The sequence below is a fragment of the Balaenoptera borealis genome, assembly GCF_965194805.1.
Source record: "Balaenoptera borealis genome assembly, chromosome: 2".
Taxonomy (NCBI): domain Eukaryota; kingdom Metazoa; phylum Chordata; class Mammalia; order Artiodactyla; family Balaenopteridae; genus Balaenoptera; species Balaenoptera borealis.
The window spans coordinates 164,287,164-164,302,130 of NC_138867.1; the positions used below are offsets into that span (position 1 = coordinate 164,287,164).

At 48.7% G+C, this 14,967-nt stretch overlaps 1 protein-coding gene and 1 long non-coding RNA gene across 2 annotated transcripts in view; both read right to left on the minus strand.

Moving 5' to 3' along the window:
* The window catches only part of LOC309623510 (uncharacterized protein), a gene marked incomplete at its 5' end in the record, with an annotated part of 100,966 nt that extends 89,866 nt beyond the window's left edge, over nucleotides 1–11,100 (minus strand). The window contains 2 exons of the mRNA XM_082380455.1: nucleotides 3,471–3,712; nucleotides 11,075–11,100. Of these exons, the coding sequence (XP_082236581.1) occupies nucleotides 3,471–3,712; nucleotides 11,075–11,100 (268 nt within the window). The remainder of the gene's footprint in view (nucleotides 1–3,470; nucleotides 3,713–11,074) is intronic.
* Nucleotides 10,316–14,967, minus strand: part of LOC309623564 — a 45,036-nt gene continuing 40,384 nt past the window's right edge. Inside the window, exons 5-6 of the long non-coding RNA XR_014241405.1 lie at nucleotides 13,371–14,862; nucleotides 10,316–11,901 (exon numbers count right to left, since the gene is read on the minus strand). This is a non-coding gene — a long non-coding RNA (uncharacterized lncRNA). The remainder of the gene's footprint in view (nucleotides 11,902–13,370; nucleotides 14,863–14,967) is intronic.

The following is a 14,967-nucleotide window of genomic DNA, read 5'->3' on the forward strand; positions in this document are numbered from 1 at the left end:
TTTAAAAAGTTTATTTAAAAGATAAAAGGACTATTCCTACTATGTTGAATAGGAAGGAATATATCCTACTGAATGTTGAATAGTAATATATCCTATTATATTGAATAAGGAAAAGTAAAACTGTCTACATCTGAAGATGAGATGATAATCTAAATGGAGAAAATACCACCAAGGAATCCACAAAAAGCTTGAGAAATAATATTAGTTTGTAAATGTTTTAGAGTACAAGATCAACACAATTTTATCAAAGTATATATAACAAATGTGTAGAAGCTTAAATAAAAATATGTGATGCCATTTACAACTGACCTAAATAAATACTTAAATATAAGCCCAATAAGACATTTATAGGACCTCTATACTGAAAATTATGAAATGCTGATGAGGAAAATTTTAAAAGTCCCAAACAAATAGGGAGACATACCTTGTTCATGGATTAGAAAACACAACATAATAAACATGTCAATTCTCCCCAAGTTAAGAGGCTTAACACAATTACTCTTAAAATGCCCTCAAGGTTTTTGTGGATATAGACAAGCTTATTCTAAGATTTATATGGTAAGAAGAGGCTGAAGAATAGCTAAAACAATTTGTAAAGGAAGATTAAAATGGGAGGAATTAATCTACCCAATTTCAAGATTTTGCAGTAATGATGGAGGGTAGATACATAGATCAATGGAATGGAACAGAGAACCCAGAAATAGACTGACATAAATACATTTAACTTGTTTTTGACAGCAGTGCAAAAGCTATCAAGGAAGAATAGACTTTTCAAAAAATGGTACTGAAATAGTTGGACATCCCTCGACAAAAACAAACAAACAAAAAAACGAACCTTAACCTAAACCTTACACACCTTACACAAAAATTAAATCAAACTGGATCATAATTTTAACTGTAAAAGCAGGACATTTTTAGAAAAAAAAAAAATAGGAGAAAATCTTTGGCATCTAGAACTAGGTGAATAATTCTTAGACTTGACATGATCAATAAAAGCAAAAACTGATAAATTGGATCTCATCAAAATGAGTTAAAAATGCTTCATAGAAGATCCTTTTAAGTGGATGAAAACTCAAATTACACAGTGGGAAAACATATTTGAAAATCCCATATGAGACAAATGACTTGTATCTATAATATACAAAGAACTCTCCAAACAACTTAAAAAAATCCAACTAGAAAATAGGCAGAAGACAGGAACAGACATTTCATGGAAGAGAATATACACATGGCAAAGAAGCACATGAAAAGATGTTCAACATCTTTAGCCATTAGGGAAATGCAAATTAAGACCATAATGAGATATCAGAGAATAAGTAAAATTAAAGTATAGTGACAACATCAAATGCTGGCGAGTACGTAGAAAAATTATATCACATCACTGGTGGGAAAATAAAATGGTTTAGCCACTCTGAGAAACAGCTTGACAGTCTCTTTTAATCCTAAAAGTAGATTCACCTTACAATGCAGTAATTGTACTCTTGAGCATTTATCCAAAAGAAACAAAAACTTAATGAAGTTCCCACAGAAACTTACACATAAATGTGCATAGCAGTTTTATTTATAATAGCCAAAAACTGGCAACTACCCAAATGTCTTTCAATGGGTGAATGTTGAAACAAATTGTGATAAAATCTTATGATAGAATACTACCGAGCAACAAAAAGGAACAAATTATTAACATATGCAAAAATTGAAATGAACTTCAAGGGAATGATGCCGAGGGAAAAATTTTAAAAAGCCAATCTCCGAAGATGAAGTAATTCATGATTATGTTTACATATTATTCTTAAAATAACAAAACTGTGGAGATGGAGAACAGATTAGAAGTTGCCAAGGATTAGAGATGGGGGTAGAAGGTACAGCGGGGGAACTTTGTGAGGTTTTTGTGGTCCCAGTACAAATACTACAGCAATCTTGGTTTTAATCCCTAAAGATTTTTAAAAGCAATTCCTAATAAGAGGTGTCCAGATACTTAGCAATGGCAGCAGATTAGAGGTATAGCTCCCCAACATGACAACTTTGAAAGAGATCTATACTATCAATACTAATTTAGTGCGTATGTTAATTTTAAAAAGGCCAGTCACAATACTTAAATGGTACATATCTTAACGATATTATTCTGGGTATCCAGCTACACCAGATGGACTAGCAGGATTTTCTGTACATTCAACCTTATTTAAGACAGTAAATCTTATAATAAGACAGTGAAAAAAAGAAAAAGAAAAAAAAACAAACCTCAACTACAGTTGGATATTCTCATAGGAAGATGAGGTGAAAATATGTAGCAGCGGTTCAAAAGCTTAAGCAGTGGCACCTAAATTTGGCTCTGCATTAGAATCATCTGAAGCACTTTTTAAAAACCCTCACACCGACGGCTGGTCATCCTAGACCAATAAAATCATTTTAAATCTCCTCAGACGATGCCAATGTCTAGCCAGAACTGAGAACCAGCGGACTAAGCAGAAGGGGATGTTTCTACAAAGATCTCTTAACAATAAGTCCTTTCACCCAATCAGATTTACCACCCCGCAAAGGGGTAAAGAAGGCTAGATGTTGTCCATACTTACTTAGCTTTAATTAGCACTTGTGACTTGCCCAAAAACTAGATCATGTTTCCCCTAAATTTCATGTTATTCCTTAAGTTTTTCAAACCCAGGGCTAAGGGGTTTGCCAGGATGAGATTTTAAGTGCTCACACAGGGGAAGTCCCTGGCAAACCAGGACAGTGGTCACTCTACACTGAAATGTAAAGCATCCTAAATAACCCTGCCACTGCTCCCAGATACTAGTCTGTGCCAACCAGTGGAGAAAAGGCATTCTCCATTACTACCACAGCAAATGCTGCTGTACTTGCCTTGGCCAGTCCCTATCTTTTCCAGGCGCCACTCCCCTTCACCTGCTGGTGGACGCTTTGGCCAGCTGACAATGCAGGTATTTTCAAACTTTAAGGTGAATAAAAATCATCTGGCGAGCCTGTTATAACAGAGATCACTGAGCCCCACCAGAGTTGCTGATTCCATAGGGCTGGGACCGGGCCCTAAAACTTGAATATGTAACACATTATCAGGGGACGCTGGTAAAGCTGGTCAGGTAAAGTCTGGTAAAGCTGGTCAGGAAAAAGAAACCCGACGTGTCAGATCATAAAGTACGGAAGGGCAAGCCCGCCGGCAGTCCAGGCCTGGGGGGACCGGGGTCCCCTGCCCTACAGAGCCAACGGCAGCCCGGCTCGGGCGCCCCTCGGAAGCGCGGGGTCCCCGCAGCCGAGTCTGCGCCCCCGGCCGGTCCCAGCTCCCCTCTGCCCACCCTGCGCGCGGGGGCTGGAAACGGCCGCGGAGAACCACGGCAGGGCGGGAAGGGGGGCTCCAAAGAGGGTCTGGCGACTCGAGTCGCTCCGTTTCTCAGTGGGCTCAGCGCGCGCCGTGGGGAAGAGGGGCGGGGGTCCGGGAAGAGGGGACGGGCGGCACTCACGTAGACTGGCAGCGGCCACGGATAGATGGCGGGCTCGGCCCCCACGGGCGACTCCAGCCTCAGCTCCAACTTCTCCCCCATGTCTTCGCGCGCGGCCCCCGCACCAGGCTAGTCTGGCGGTTAGGGGAGGGGCGGGGCGCCGCCGGCGGGGGCGGGGCAGGCGGGCAGGCGGGCGGGAGGCTGAGGGGAGGGGGCCTGGCCTGGGCCTCAGCCGCCGCCGCCGCGCTCCCGTCCGGCCCCCTCTTTGTGGTCACCGGCCCGGGGCCTCCAGCGCTGCCGCCAACTCGGGCCGGCGTGAGGCGAGCACAATGAGCCGGGGCCGGGCTGAAGCACTCACTCGTGGCGAGCACCGCCCACCCCGGGGACACACCCCCTCCCACGCACGCAAGCACGCACGTCTTCGGCTGCCCCCGGCCACCCCCACCGGCCCGAAGTGGGGACCCGGGGAGACACCTCGGGGCCTGGGGTGGCGGGTTCAACTCCCGCCCTTGACGTACCGTGACACCCCCCCCGCCCCCAATAATAAGACTATAATTACTCATTAAATATGACAGCCGGAATCCCGGCTTCTGTTCACAAAAATGCCGTGTATTTAGCCTATGCTAGGCACCAGACCCTGGACGCTCAGTACTGGCAAAAAAGGAAATGCCCTGCCCTCATGGCGCTGCCATTTTAATTGGAATAGTAGTGACAATGGTCAAGGGAGAAAATAAAGTGTCATCATCGCCACGGGAATGGTTAATCTCATGTGTGCACTGCGTGGGGCCCCGGCAACCACAAACATTATTCCAGATGTGGCCAGGAAGGTATTTTTCAGAAGAGATGAACACTGAAATTGGTCCACTTTGCGTAAAGGAGATTGTCAATGCCGCGGCGTGGGTGGGCCTCGTCCATCAGTTGAAGGACTGGAGAGAAAATGAGGTTCCGTAGAAAGAGGGAACTGTTCCTCCAATGGCCTTGGGACATCAGCTCTTCCCTGTGTCTCCAGCCCAGAGTCCTGCCTCACGGTCAAATGAGTGAACTCCTTAAAACAAAACTATATATGTAAAAATACTGAATATATACAAGCCTCTTAATTTGTATATGTGTGTATACATATTATATATATGTATACACATATGTTTATATGTGCGTGCGTTTGTAGTATATGTGTAAGTACTATATACAGTATACATACAAGCCTATATATTTGTGTGTATATATTGTATACATGTATGTATGTGTATATATATAGTATACATATTATAAATGTGAACATGCTGTATATATACACACACCCATATATGGATATATGGGTGTGTATATATACAGTATATGTACACTGTATGTATGTATGTATGTATACAGTGTATATTTATATATAGGCGTGTATATATGTTGTATACCTGTATGTGTATATGTTTCTAGGTATTATATGTATATATGTATATACTATTATATACACACTTGCGTATGTATTTATATGTGTATGTACATGCGCATATTTACATATAGGTGTGTATGTGTGTGTATACATTGTATATATGTATGTGTCTATATCTTATATATATGATATATGTATGTATATATACGATGAATTTATATATACAGTACATATATATTTCTATGCTATATGCTTTCATATGTAGGTGTATATGTGTGTCTATATGTATGTACGTGTATGTATTGCATATATTATATGTGTATGTATGTATACTGTCTATATACACACCTAAATATCTTTGTATGTGTGTATATGTGTATGATATATATGTACCTAGGTGTGTATATTGCATGTGTTATACATATATGTACATACTGTATATATACAAACTATGCATTTTATATGTGTGTATGTATAGTGTATATGTCTGTGTGTATTGTATCTATTATGTGTATATGTGTGTATACATACTGTATATATACAAACTATGCATTTTATATGTGTGTATATATGTATGTGTGTATTGTATATACTATATGTGTATATGTGTGTATGCATACTGCATATATACACAGCTGTATATTTTTGTATGCATGTACATATGTACGTGTGTGTGTATATACACACACACACCCTATGGATTCTGTTTGTCTGGAGAACCCTCACTGATACGGACACTTATGACAATTGAGTACCTGCTCTTTGCCAGCCAGGGAGCCAAAGGCTTGTCCTTTCGGTGTCTGCCTTAAGTGTCACAAGTCCCAGGAGGGAAGGTGATGCGGCTCCTACCACTTGAGGTGCCTCAGGGTCAGAGAGGTGCACAGGGCGGGGGGCTGGAGCCTGGTGGAGCCCAGGTGGAGTTCTAGCAGCAGTACAGCCTAGCAGTCCCACTTCCCCGGGTGCTTCTCACAAAGACGCTGAGGGAGAGACGGGATCTGAAGGAGGGGATGAGGAAGCTTCCGTGGGTCCGCAAGCCCAGACCAAGGCTGACTCGTCAAGGGTGTTAGAGGTCAGGACTGTGGTTACCCTGGGGGTGGGCTTACACAGAGCCATTCACATTCTGAAAAAGTATCCATTCTGCTCTTGTTTGTATGTTTACCCCCCTCTCCCAAATCTTTTAAAAACAGATTCTCTTGGTTGCTGGGAACACACACGGGGAAGTTGTGTGTGAGGGGCTGTGATCCAGGGGACAGGGAGGAGAAGCCCCCCACTCGTAGGGCCAGGAGTGGCTCAGCTTTGTGAGCTGAGGATGGCCCACGAGGTCCCAGAGAGAAGGGTCCCTGCTCTGTCCCTGCTCTGTGCACCCCACTCCCAGCCTGAGAAGCCCAGAGCCACCCCACCCCCACCCCCACCCCGCAACACACACACACCAGGGAGGAGAGCCAGTCACCCTGGCTCCCAGGCTCTGGCTCCAAGGCTCCCGGCACTAGGAGCTATTTTCAGCTTTCATGCCCTAGGACACGGCCAGAGCTATTGTCTCCGGAAACTCTCTGTCTGTCTCTCGCCCTCCCTCCTTCCCTCCCTCCTCCGCTTCTTCCCCTCCCGCTCCATCCGTCCTCCCCTCCACCCTGCATTTCTACACAGGATGGCTCACAGACAGCTGCTCCCCGTGCCCACCTGCCACCATTCGATGGATGTCAAAGCAAGCCCTGGGGACTTCCCTGGTAGTCCAGTGATTAAGACTCCGAGCTTCCACTGCAGGGGGCGAGGGTTCGATCCCTGGTCAGGGAAATAAGATCCCACATGCCGCACGGCACGGCCAAAAAAAATAAATGAATAAAAAATAAAGTTATAGTGATGAAACAGCCCTAGCGGTGCAAGGATGGGACGTATAGCTCTATGGTATAGAATAAAGGTCCGGAAACAGATATATGAGAACTTGATACGACAGAAAGTGGGGAAATTAAGGAGTTTTCAGTAAATGGCATTAGGACAATTGCATATCCATGTGGGAAAAAGTAAATTAGAAAAAAAAAAAAAGCAAGCCCTGGTCAGGTGTGACCTTGGGCCCAGGGCCATTGGCACACTTTGTCATGTGGGACGTTCTTCCTTAGATTCCTCCCTCCCTCCTGTGTCACTGTCACTTCCTCCAGAACCTTCCTGGACTCCCCTCCACAAGCCCGGGGTGTACCCTCACCCGCCCTGGATCACCAGAATTCCAGTCCCGGCCCACCCCTCCCCCCCAGGTAAAGAACTGTGCATGGTCAATAGGACCTTAGAGGTCATTGGCCATTGCTATTGCAGCTGGAATTGTTACTGTGTTTAGATAGAGTGACCAACACCCGCCCCCAGTTTGCCCAGGACCGCTCAGGTTTGAGCGCTGGAACTCTGGGGAAACCCTCAGTCCCGGGGAACCCCAGAAGGCTGGTCAGCCTATTTAGGACAGATCTTTCACTTGATCTCCCAACCGCCGAGAGCTAGAAAGGGAATCTCCCCCCTCCTTCCATTGTAACCTTCATTCATTCATCCACTCATCCCTTTATTCAACTCCTTTATTCAGCAAGTATTTATGAAGCATCTACTACACAGCAGACACTCTTCTAGGTGCTGGGGACATAACTGCATCCCTGTCCTCAAAGAGCTCACGTTCTAGCGAGGGCAGCAAACAGTAAACTGAGAAGGTGTGACTTATTACATGGGGATGATGTCTCGGAGACCACTGCAGGGCAGGGGAGGTGGGAGAGGAAAGGGGCAGTTCTAAATGCAGGCGCTGACGGGATTGGGGCAGACCTTGCCCTGGGCCAGGCTGGTTGCTTCAACACAGCTGTCCTCGCCCAGGGCCATCCTGCCCCCGCCTCACCCAGTTCTTCCGTGATGTGTAGGGAAAATCTGTGGTTGTCACAACTGGGGGGGGAGGGGCCCCTGGAATCAAATGGGTGCAGCCAGGGATGCTGCTAAACCCCACACAGTGCCCAGGAGGGGCCCTCAGCAGAGGATGACCCGCCCCGAATAACCCCAGTGCCGCGGGGGAGGCCCTGCACTAATATGATTCAGACCCGCTGGTGCCCCCAGCTTCCTGCACAGGCAGGGACTCTAACTGGGTCACCTCTGTATCCCGAGGTGACCTAGAGTGGGTCAGCCAGGAGGGCTGAGATGAGTATCGGGGGTGAAATGACAAATCTCTGTGCCCACTCTCCCCACTGCACCCCAGGCGCAATGGCCTCTATCTACTCCCTGTGCAGGTAGCTTTTCCCTCAGCCATTTCTTCTTGTCAAGGTCCCTGTCGCAGGTTGGGTTCCCCGAAGATGACGTTGAGAGCAAGGATTGGAGTGCAGGTGGTTGATGTGAGATGTGCAGGAACAGATACAGCTGCCATAGGGTCCCGCAATTCCACTCCTGGGCATAGATCTGGAGAAAACTCTAATTCAAAACTATACATACAGCCCTGGGATTTCCCTGGTGGTCCAGTGGTTAAGACTCCATGCTTCCAGTGTAGGGGGCATGGGTTCCATCTCTGGTCAGGGAACTAAGATCTCACATGCTGTGTGACAATAAAAGAAGAAAGAAAGAAAGAAGAAAGAAAGAAAGAGAGAAAGAGAGAGAGAGAAAGAAAGAGAGAGAGAAAGAAAGGAAGAAAGGAAGAAAGAAAGAAAGGAAGAAAGGAAGAAAGAAAGAAAGAAAGAAAGAAGAAAGAAAGAAAGAAAAGATACATGCACCCCAATGTTCATTGCAGCACTATTTACAATAGCCAAGACATGGAAGCTACCTAAATGTCCACTGATGGATGAATGGATAAAGAAGATGTGGTACATATATACAATGGAATATTATTCAGCCATAAAAAGAATGAAATAATGCTATTTGCAGCAACGTGGATGGACCTAGAGATTATCATACTAAGTGAAGAAAGTCAGAAGAGAAAGACAAATATCATATGATCTCACTTATATGTGAAATCTAAAATACGACACAAGTGAATTCGTCTATGAAACAAAAACAGACTCGCAGACATAGAGAACAGATTTGTGGTTGCCAAGGGGGAGAAAGAGTGAGGGAGGGTTGGACTGGGAGTTTGGGGTTAGCAGATGCAAACTATTAAATATAGGATGGATAAACTACAACGTCCTACTGTCTAGCACAGGGAACTATATTCAATATCCTGTGATAAGCCATAATGGAAAAGAAAAAAGTTTTATTTATAGGTTCCATCCCTAACTGAGCTGGCCCATCCCCTCCCATGGTTCTAAGTGCAACCCGAGGCTGCAGACTTCCCACCGTGGTTTTCAGCTCCAGAGCGAGCCACCTGCAAACCACCCACATCTTCCCAGGGGCTGGCAACTCTCCTTTGCTACTGATTCCAAGACACATCCAGATAGCAAAAATGTGACCATGAAAAGAAACTCAGGCATGTTCAAATCAGGGAAATAACATTCTTATCTCTGTTCAGTACTCGCTTAATTTTAGAATAGCTTAGAGTTACAAAAAAGTTGCAAAGATCTGTACAGAGTGTACAGAGTGCCGTGGACCCTGACCCAGTTCCCCTATTTCCAACACGTTAGTACGTTAGTACGACATGTTTATCCAACTAAGGAACCAAGATGGATTCATTGTTATTAACTAACGTCCACACTTGATTAGAATTTCCCTAGTTTTCCCCTAACATCCTTTTTCTGTCCCATTCTCCTCTGGGCTGTGACATCTCTCAGACGTCCCTGGGTTTTGATACCTTGAAAGTTTTGAGGAGGACTGGTCAGGTATTTTGTCCCTCAATTTGTTTGTCTGTTTGTTTTCTGATGTTTTTCTTATGGTTGGTCTGGAGTTATGGGGTTTGGGGAGGAAGATCCAGACAGAGATAAAAATGCCATTCTCCTCAGGTCACATCAAGGATACACACCATCAACGGGACTTATGACAAACGATTTTACCCTTGATCACCTGGTCAGTATCGTCTTTTTTTTTTTTTTTTTTTTTTTTTTTTTGCTGCATTGGGTCTTCGTTGCGTGTGGGCTTCTGTAGTTGTGGCACGGGGGCTCAGTAGTTCTGGCTCCCAGGATCTAGAGCGCAGGCTCAGTAGTTGTGGCCCACGGGCTTAGTTGATCTGCGGCACCTGGGATCTTCCCGGACCAGGGCTTGAACCTGTGTCCCCTGCATTGGCAGGCGGATTCTTTTCTTTTCTTTTTTTCTTTTGCAACCAAAACTTTAATCCCAAGGATTCTCACAAAACATATTACAAATGACAGCATGAAAAAAAAAATTGCACAGTAACTCAAAGTTCAGCTCTACAATATACTCTTAATCTGGCAGGACATTGGTATCTTGACAATCTCAAATTTCCAAAAAATATTACAAAGAGCTATGTATTCATGTACAGCAATCACAGAGGGGACTTATGACCTAACTCAAAGGTAAACTAACTTCCTTGAAACTTCTTAGATTCTAAACTCCCTGGACAACCTCTTGTCCAGTGTGAAGACTAGTGGAATTTTTAAACCTCTAATCTAGGGTAAGGGTGCGGCTTTCATTTTTACCTGCTGGCTTGTGTTCACAGCACCTTTTAAAGACTGCTTGCTTAACTACAGCTGCATACCATATCCCAGCTACAGAAAGTGTTTTCAATGTTTGCCAGTGTTGTTTCCATAATAGTAAACATCACACTTTAGGTGGGCAGGAGTTAGAGTTTTATTATCAGTCTAGGCAAGACCAAAAATTCAAAGCAAATTCAATTTTGCTTAAGGGAACATTGTAAGGTAACAATTCTTCATATTACATGCCTCATATGACCCATTTCAAACCAGAGAGATTGACACCTTTATGTGTCACTGTCCCAAGAGACAAACAAATGTGAACAACTAAAACATTTAAAAAGTGCACCAAGCTTCGGAAGTCTCTAACAAAACTTGAATTTTCTGTACATACTCCCGCCAAATGAAGTTATTGCCTGTACACCACTCCTCTTGCAAAGTGGTCTTCTATTTCCTTTCATTTATTTGACCTAGATCAGCTAGGAGACCTAGGGAAAGATCAGGACGGCTTGTGATTTCTCTCCTGGGACAGTGATCTCTCTCTTCTCCTATATCTAGAAAGGGACCTGCTCTGGCTGACGGAGAAGGCTCTCCATCTCGGAGATGTGTGGGAGATGGAGGACTCCTCCTCCGATAATCACCTCAAGGGCGACGACCTCAAGAAGGAGGCGGCCACGATTTCGACTTCTCTTTTCCCCATTCGACAGGTCCACTCTTACTTGGCAGCCACATAGGGTTCTCCCATCTAGTTCTCGGACAGCATCGGCTGCATCTCAGGGATCTTCACATTCAACAAGAGCGAAGCCGGGAGGGTTTTTAGCAACCCACACACTTCCATAAGAGTGTCCATAATAGCCTAAAGCTCGTTCCAATTCAGCCTTGTTAGCACTGTTTCCAAGATTCCCTACATAAACTTTACAGTCCAACGGACAGGAATCACGATGCAAGACCCTCGTGGCTCCTGGGTTTCACGGGCCACAGGGTGGTCCCGGGCCTCTAGAATCTGGCAGCTGAATCTGCTCGCACAAGCTGTCCTGTGGGGATGCTTTTCCCCCTATGTGTCCAGCCCAGGGCCCTGCTGTCTTGGCCCGGCCTCCCGGGTGAGAGGGTGAACCCCAGCTCCCTGGAGCAGACACTCAGAGCCCTGGTGACCGGACTCACGGCTCACAGGGCTGGAGCGGCGGCTGGACAAGTGTGGCCAGCCTGGTGGTGTTTGGCCCCGTCTGCAGTTCCAGTTCCAGCTGAGAAAGAGCCTCCCTGTGCTATTTTCTCCTGGTTGTGTAAGGATCCCCGGTGTCATTTGACAGAAATGTAGATGGTGTGTTCTTTCTCTTTTCTCCCTGCTTCCTCTCCTCCCTCTCTCCCTCCCTCTCTCCCTATCCCTCTTTCCCTGTTCCACTCTCCCTCTACCTCTTTCCCTCTCCCTCTCTCTCTCCATCTGTCTCTCCCTCTCTCCCTCCCTCTCCCTCTTCCCTCTCCCTCTCTCCCTCTCCCTCTCTCCCTCTGCCTCTTTCCTCTGCCTCTTTCCTCTCCCCCTTTTCTCTCCCTCTTCCCTCTCCTCTCCCTCTGTCCCTGCCTCTCTCCCTGTGCCTGTTTCCCTGTCCTTGTTTCCGTGTTCCGCTCTGCCTCTACCTCTTTGCCTCTACCTCTTTCCCTCTCCCTCTCTCCCTCCCTCTCCCTCTCCCTCCACCTCCTTCCTTCTCCAGAGAGGAAAGGAGGTGGAGGGAGAGGGAGAGAGAGCAGGAGAGGGAGGGGGAGAGGGAGAGGGAGGGGGAGAGGGAGAGAGAGGGGGAGAGGGAGAGAGGGATAGAGGGAGGGAAGGAAAGACAAAGACGTCTCTCCCTCCCTCCCTCTATCCCTCTCTCCTTCCCTCTCTCCCTCTCCTCCCTCTCCCTCTCCCTCTCCCTCCGGCTCTCCATCTCCCTCACTCCCTCCCAGAGAGGGAGAGATGGAGGGAGAGGCAGAGACAAGGGAGAGGGAGAGAGGGAGAGGGAGAGGGAGGGGGGAGAGAGGGAGAGAGAGAGAGGTCTCTTCCTCCCTCCCTCTCCCTCTCTCCTCCTTCTCTCCCTCTCTCCCTCTCCCTCCCTCCATCACTTTCCCTCCTTCTCCCTCTCCCTCTCTCCCTCCCAGAGAGGGAGAGACAGAGGGAGAGGGAGAGGGGGGAGAGAGGGACACGGAGAGAGAGGGAGGGAGACAGAGAGGGAAGCAGGCACCCTCTCTCCTTCTCCCTCTCCCTACCTCCTTCTCCGACTCCCCCTCTCCTTCGCTCCCTCCCTCTCCTCTCCCTCTGTCTCTCCCTCTCTCTCCCTCCTTCTAGGAGAGAGAGAGGAAGGGAGGGAGAGGGAGAGAGGGAGGTGGAGGGAGAGGGAGAGATGTCTCGCCCTCCTTCCCTCTCCCTCCCTCGCCCTTTCCCTTCCTCTCTCCCTCTCCCTCTCCCTCCCTCTGTCTCTCCCTCTCTCCCTCTCCCTCCGTCTCTCCCTCTCCCTCACTCCCTCTCAGAGAGGGAGAGATGGAGGGAGAGGCAGAGACGAGGGAGAGGGGCAGAGGGAGGGGGGAGAGAGGGAGAGGGAGAGGGAAGAGGGAGAGAGGGAGAGAAGAAGGAGAGAGGGAAAGGGAGGGAGGAAGAGACCTCTCTCTCTCTCCCTCTCTCCCCCCTCTCTCTCCCTCTCCCTCTCTCCCTCTCCCTTGTCTCTGCCTCTTCCTCCGTCTCTAGGAGGGAGTGAGGGAGATGGAGAGATGGAGGGAGAGGGAGAGAGGGAGGGAGAGAGGGATAAAGGGAGGGAGGGAGAGAGGGATAGAGTGAGGGAGGGAGAGACGTCTTTGTCTTTAGTTCCCTCCCTCTATCCCTCTCTCCCTCTCCCCCTCTCTCTCCCTCTCCCCCTTCCCTCTCCTGCTCCCTCTCCCTCTCCCTCCACCTCCTTCCCTCTCAAGAGAGGGAAGGAGGTGGAGGGAGAGGGAGAGGGAGCAGGAGAGGGAGAGAGGGAGGGAGAGGGGGAAAGGAAGGGAGGAAGACACCTCTCTCTCTCTCCCTCTCTCCCCCCTCTCTCTCCCTCTCCCTTGTCTCTGCCTCTTCCTCCGTCTCTGGGAGGGAGTGAGGGAGATGGAGAGACGGAGGGAGAGGGAGAGTTGGAGGGAGAGGGAGAGGGAGGAGAGGGAGCGAGGGAGAGGGAGAGAGGGAGGGAGAGAGGGAGAGAGGGAGGGAGAGAGGGAGAGAGGGAGAGAGGGAGAGGGAAAGAGGTATCGGAAGAGCGGAACAGGGAAACAGGGACAGGGAAAGGGGGACAGGGAGAGAGGGAGAGGGAAAGAGGGAGAGGGAGAGAGGCAGAGGGAGAGATGGAGGGAGAGGGAGAGTGAGAAGCAGGGAGGTCGAGGGAGGGAGGGAGGGAAGGAGGGAGAGAGGGAAGCAGAGAGGGAGAGAAGAGGAAGGGCTGATGGGGGCTCCCTCCCCCTCCCATCCTCTCCCCACTGCTTTCTCTTTTATCTGCTTCAACAAACACCAGGCGCCTTTTAGATCAGCCCTGAAGTCAACATTGATGCTTGGACGGCTTGACCTCCCCGCTGCCTTCCAGCTCGGGACCACAGCTGGGAGATGAAGTCTGCGGGGCCCTGGGCGGCAGCCGCGGGCTGCACAGGCACCTCCTCTGACGCCCAATCTCTCCTCCTTTACGAGGCAGCCGCCAGCTCCCCTCCCTGACTCCCCAAGATTTGGGGCCTTTTTAATATGTGTCGATAATGCCATGAGCTACTATTTAACTTTTCTATGAGGACCCATTTCCCGAAATGCAGTGGTTTTCAGCCTTGGCTGCACTAGAGAACCCCCAGGGAAGGGACAGAAGTCTCTCCCTCCCTCTCTCTCCCTCTCCCTCGGTATCTCCTTCTGGCTCTCTCCCTCTCCCTCTCCCTCCGGGGTGATGCCCGATGAGCTCAGATTCGCAGATGTTCCCCCCATCCCCTCTCTGTGCCTTGCGTGGGGTCTGGGCCTTCTCACTGTGGCCTGGGCACGGCCTTGACATTCAGACATCGGTTCCTGCAAGGACACTTGCGTTTGGTCCATACCGCGTGTGGCTGCAGCCTGTGCTTCTCCCGTTCAGCATCTTCAGTAGATGGGGGCTGTGCACGAGCCCTTTGTCTTCCCCGCAGACACCACTGGTGCTTGCCGGGCCTCGCAGGTGATGCGGGGGGCACGGGGAACAGTCCTGTGGTGACTGGGGGCTCCCAGGAGAACCCCACCGCAGAACCGGAGAGGTGGCCCCAGAGAAGGTGGCGTACACCTGGGGCCGGGCCTCACCAGCCAGCCCCGGGCCACCTGCAGCAACAGGCGTCTCGCCGTCCAGGGGCTGGGTGTTCGGGCGCCGTGGGGATGAGTTGCTGTCTGCACGGCAGCTGAGTTTGTATTGTTGAGCCCGGGGAGGCCCCTGGGTGGCTTCTGGAGAGCCTGGCCGCATTTCTTCCTGCCCTTGGCCTTAGAGCCCATCACGGTTCACGCCGTTTCTGGTTCCAAAAGGACCTGTGTTCATAAAGACCACGTGTTAGGACAGCACCAAAGGTCTAGAAATCCGGGCCAGGAGGAGGAGGGAGGGGGATTGGCTGTGCCCGCCAGTGGTCTGAGAGC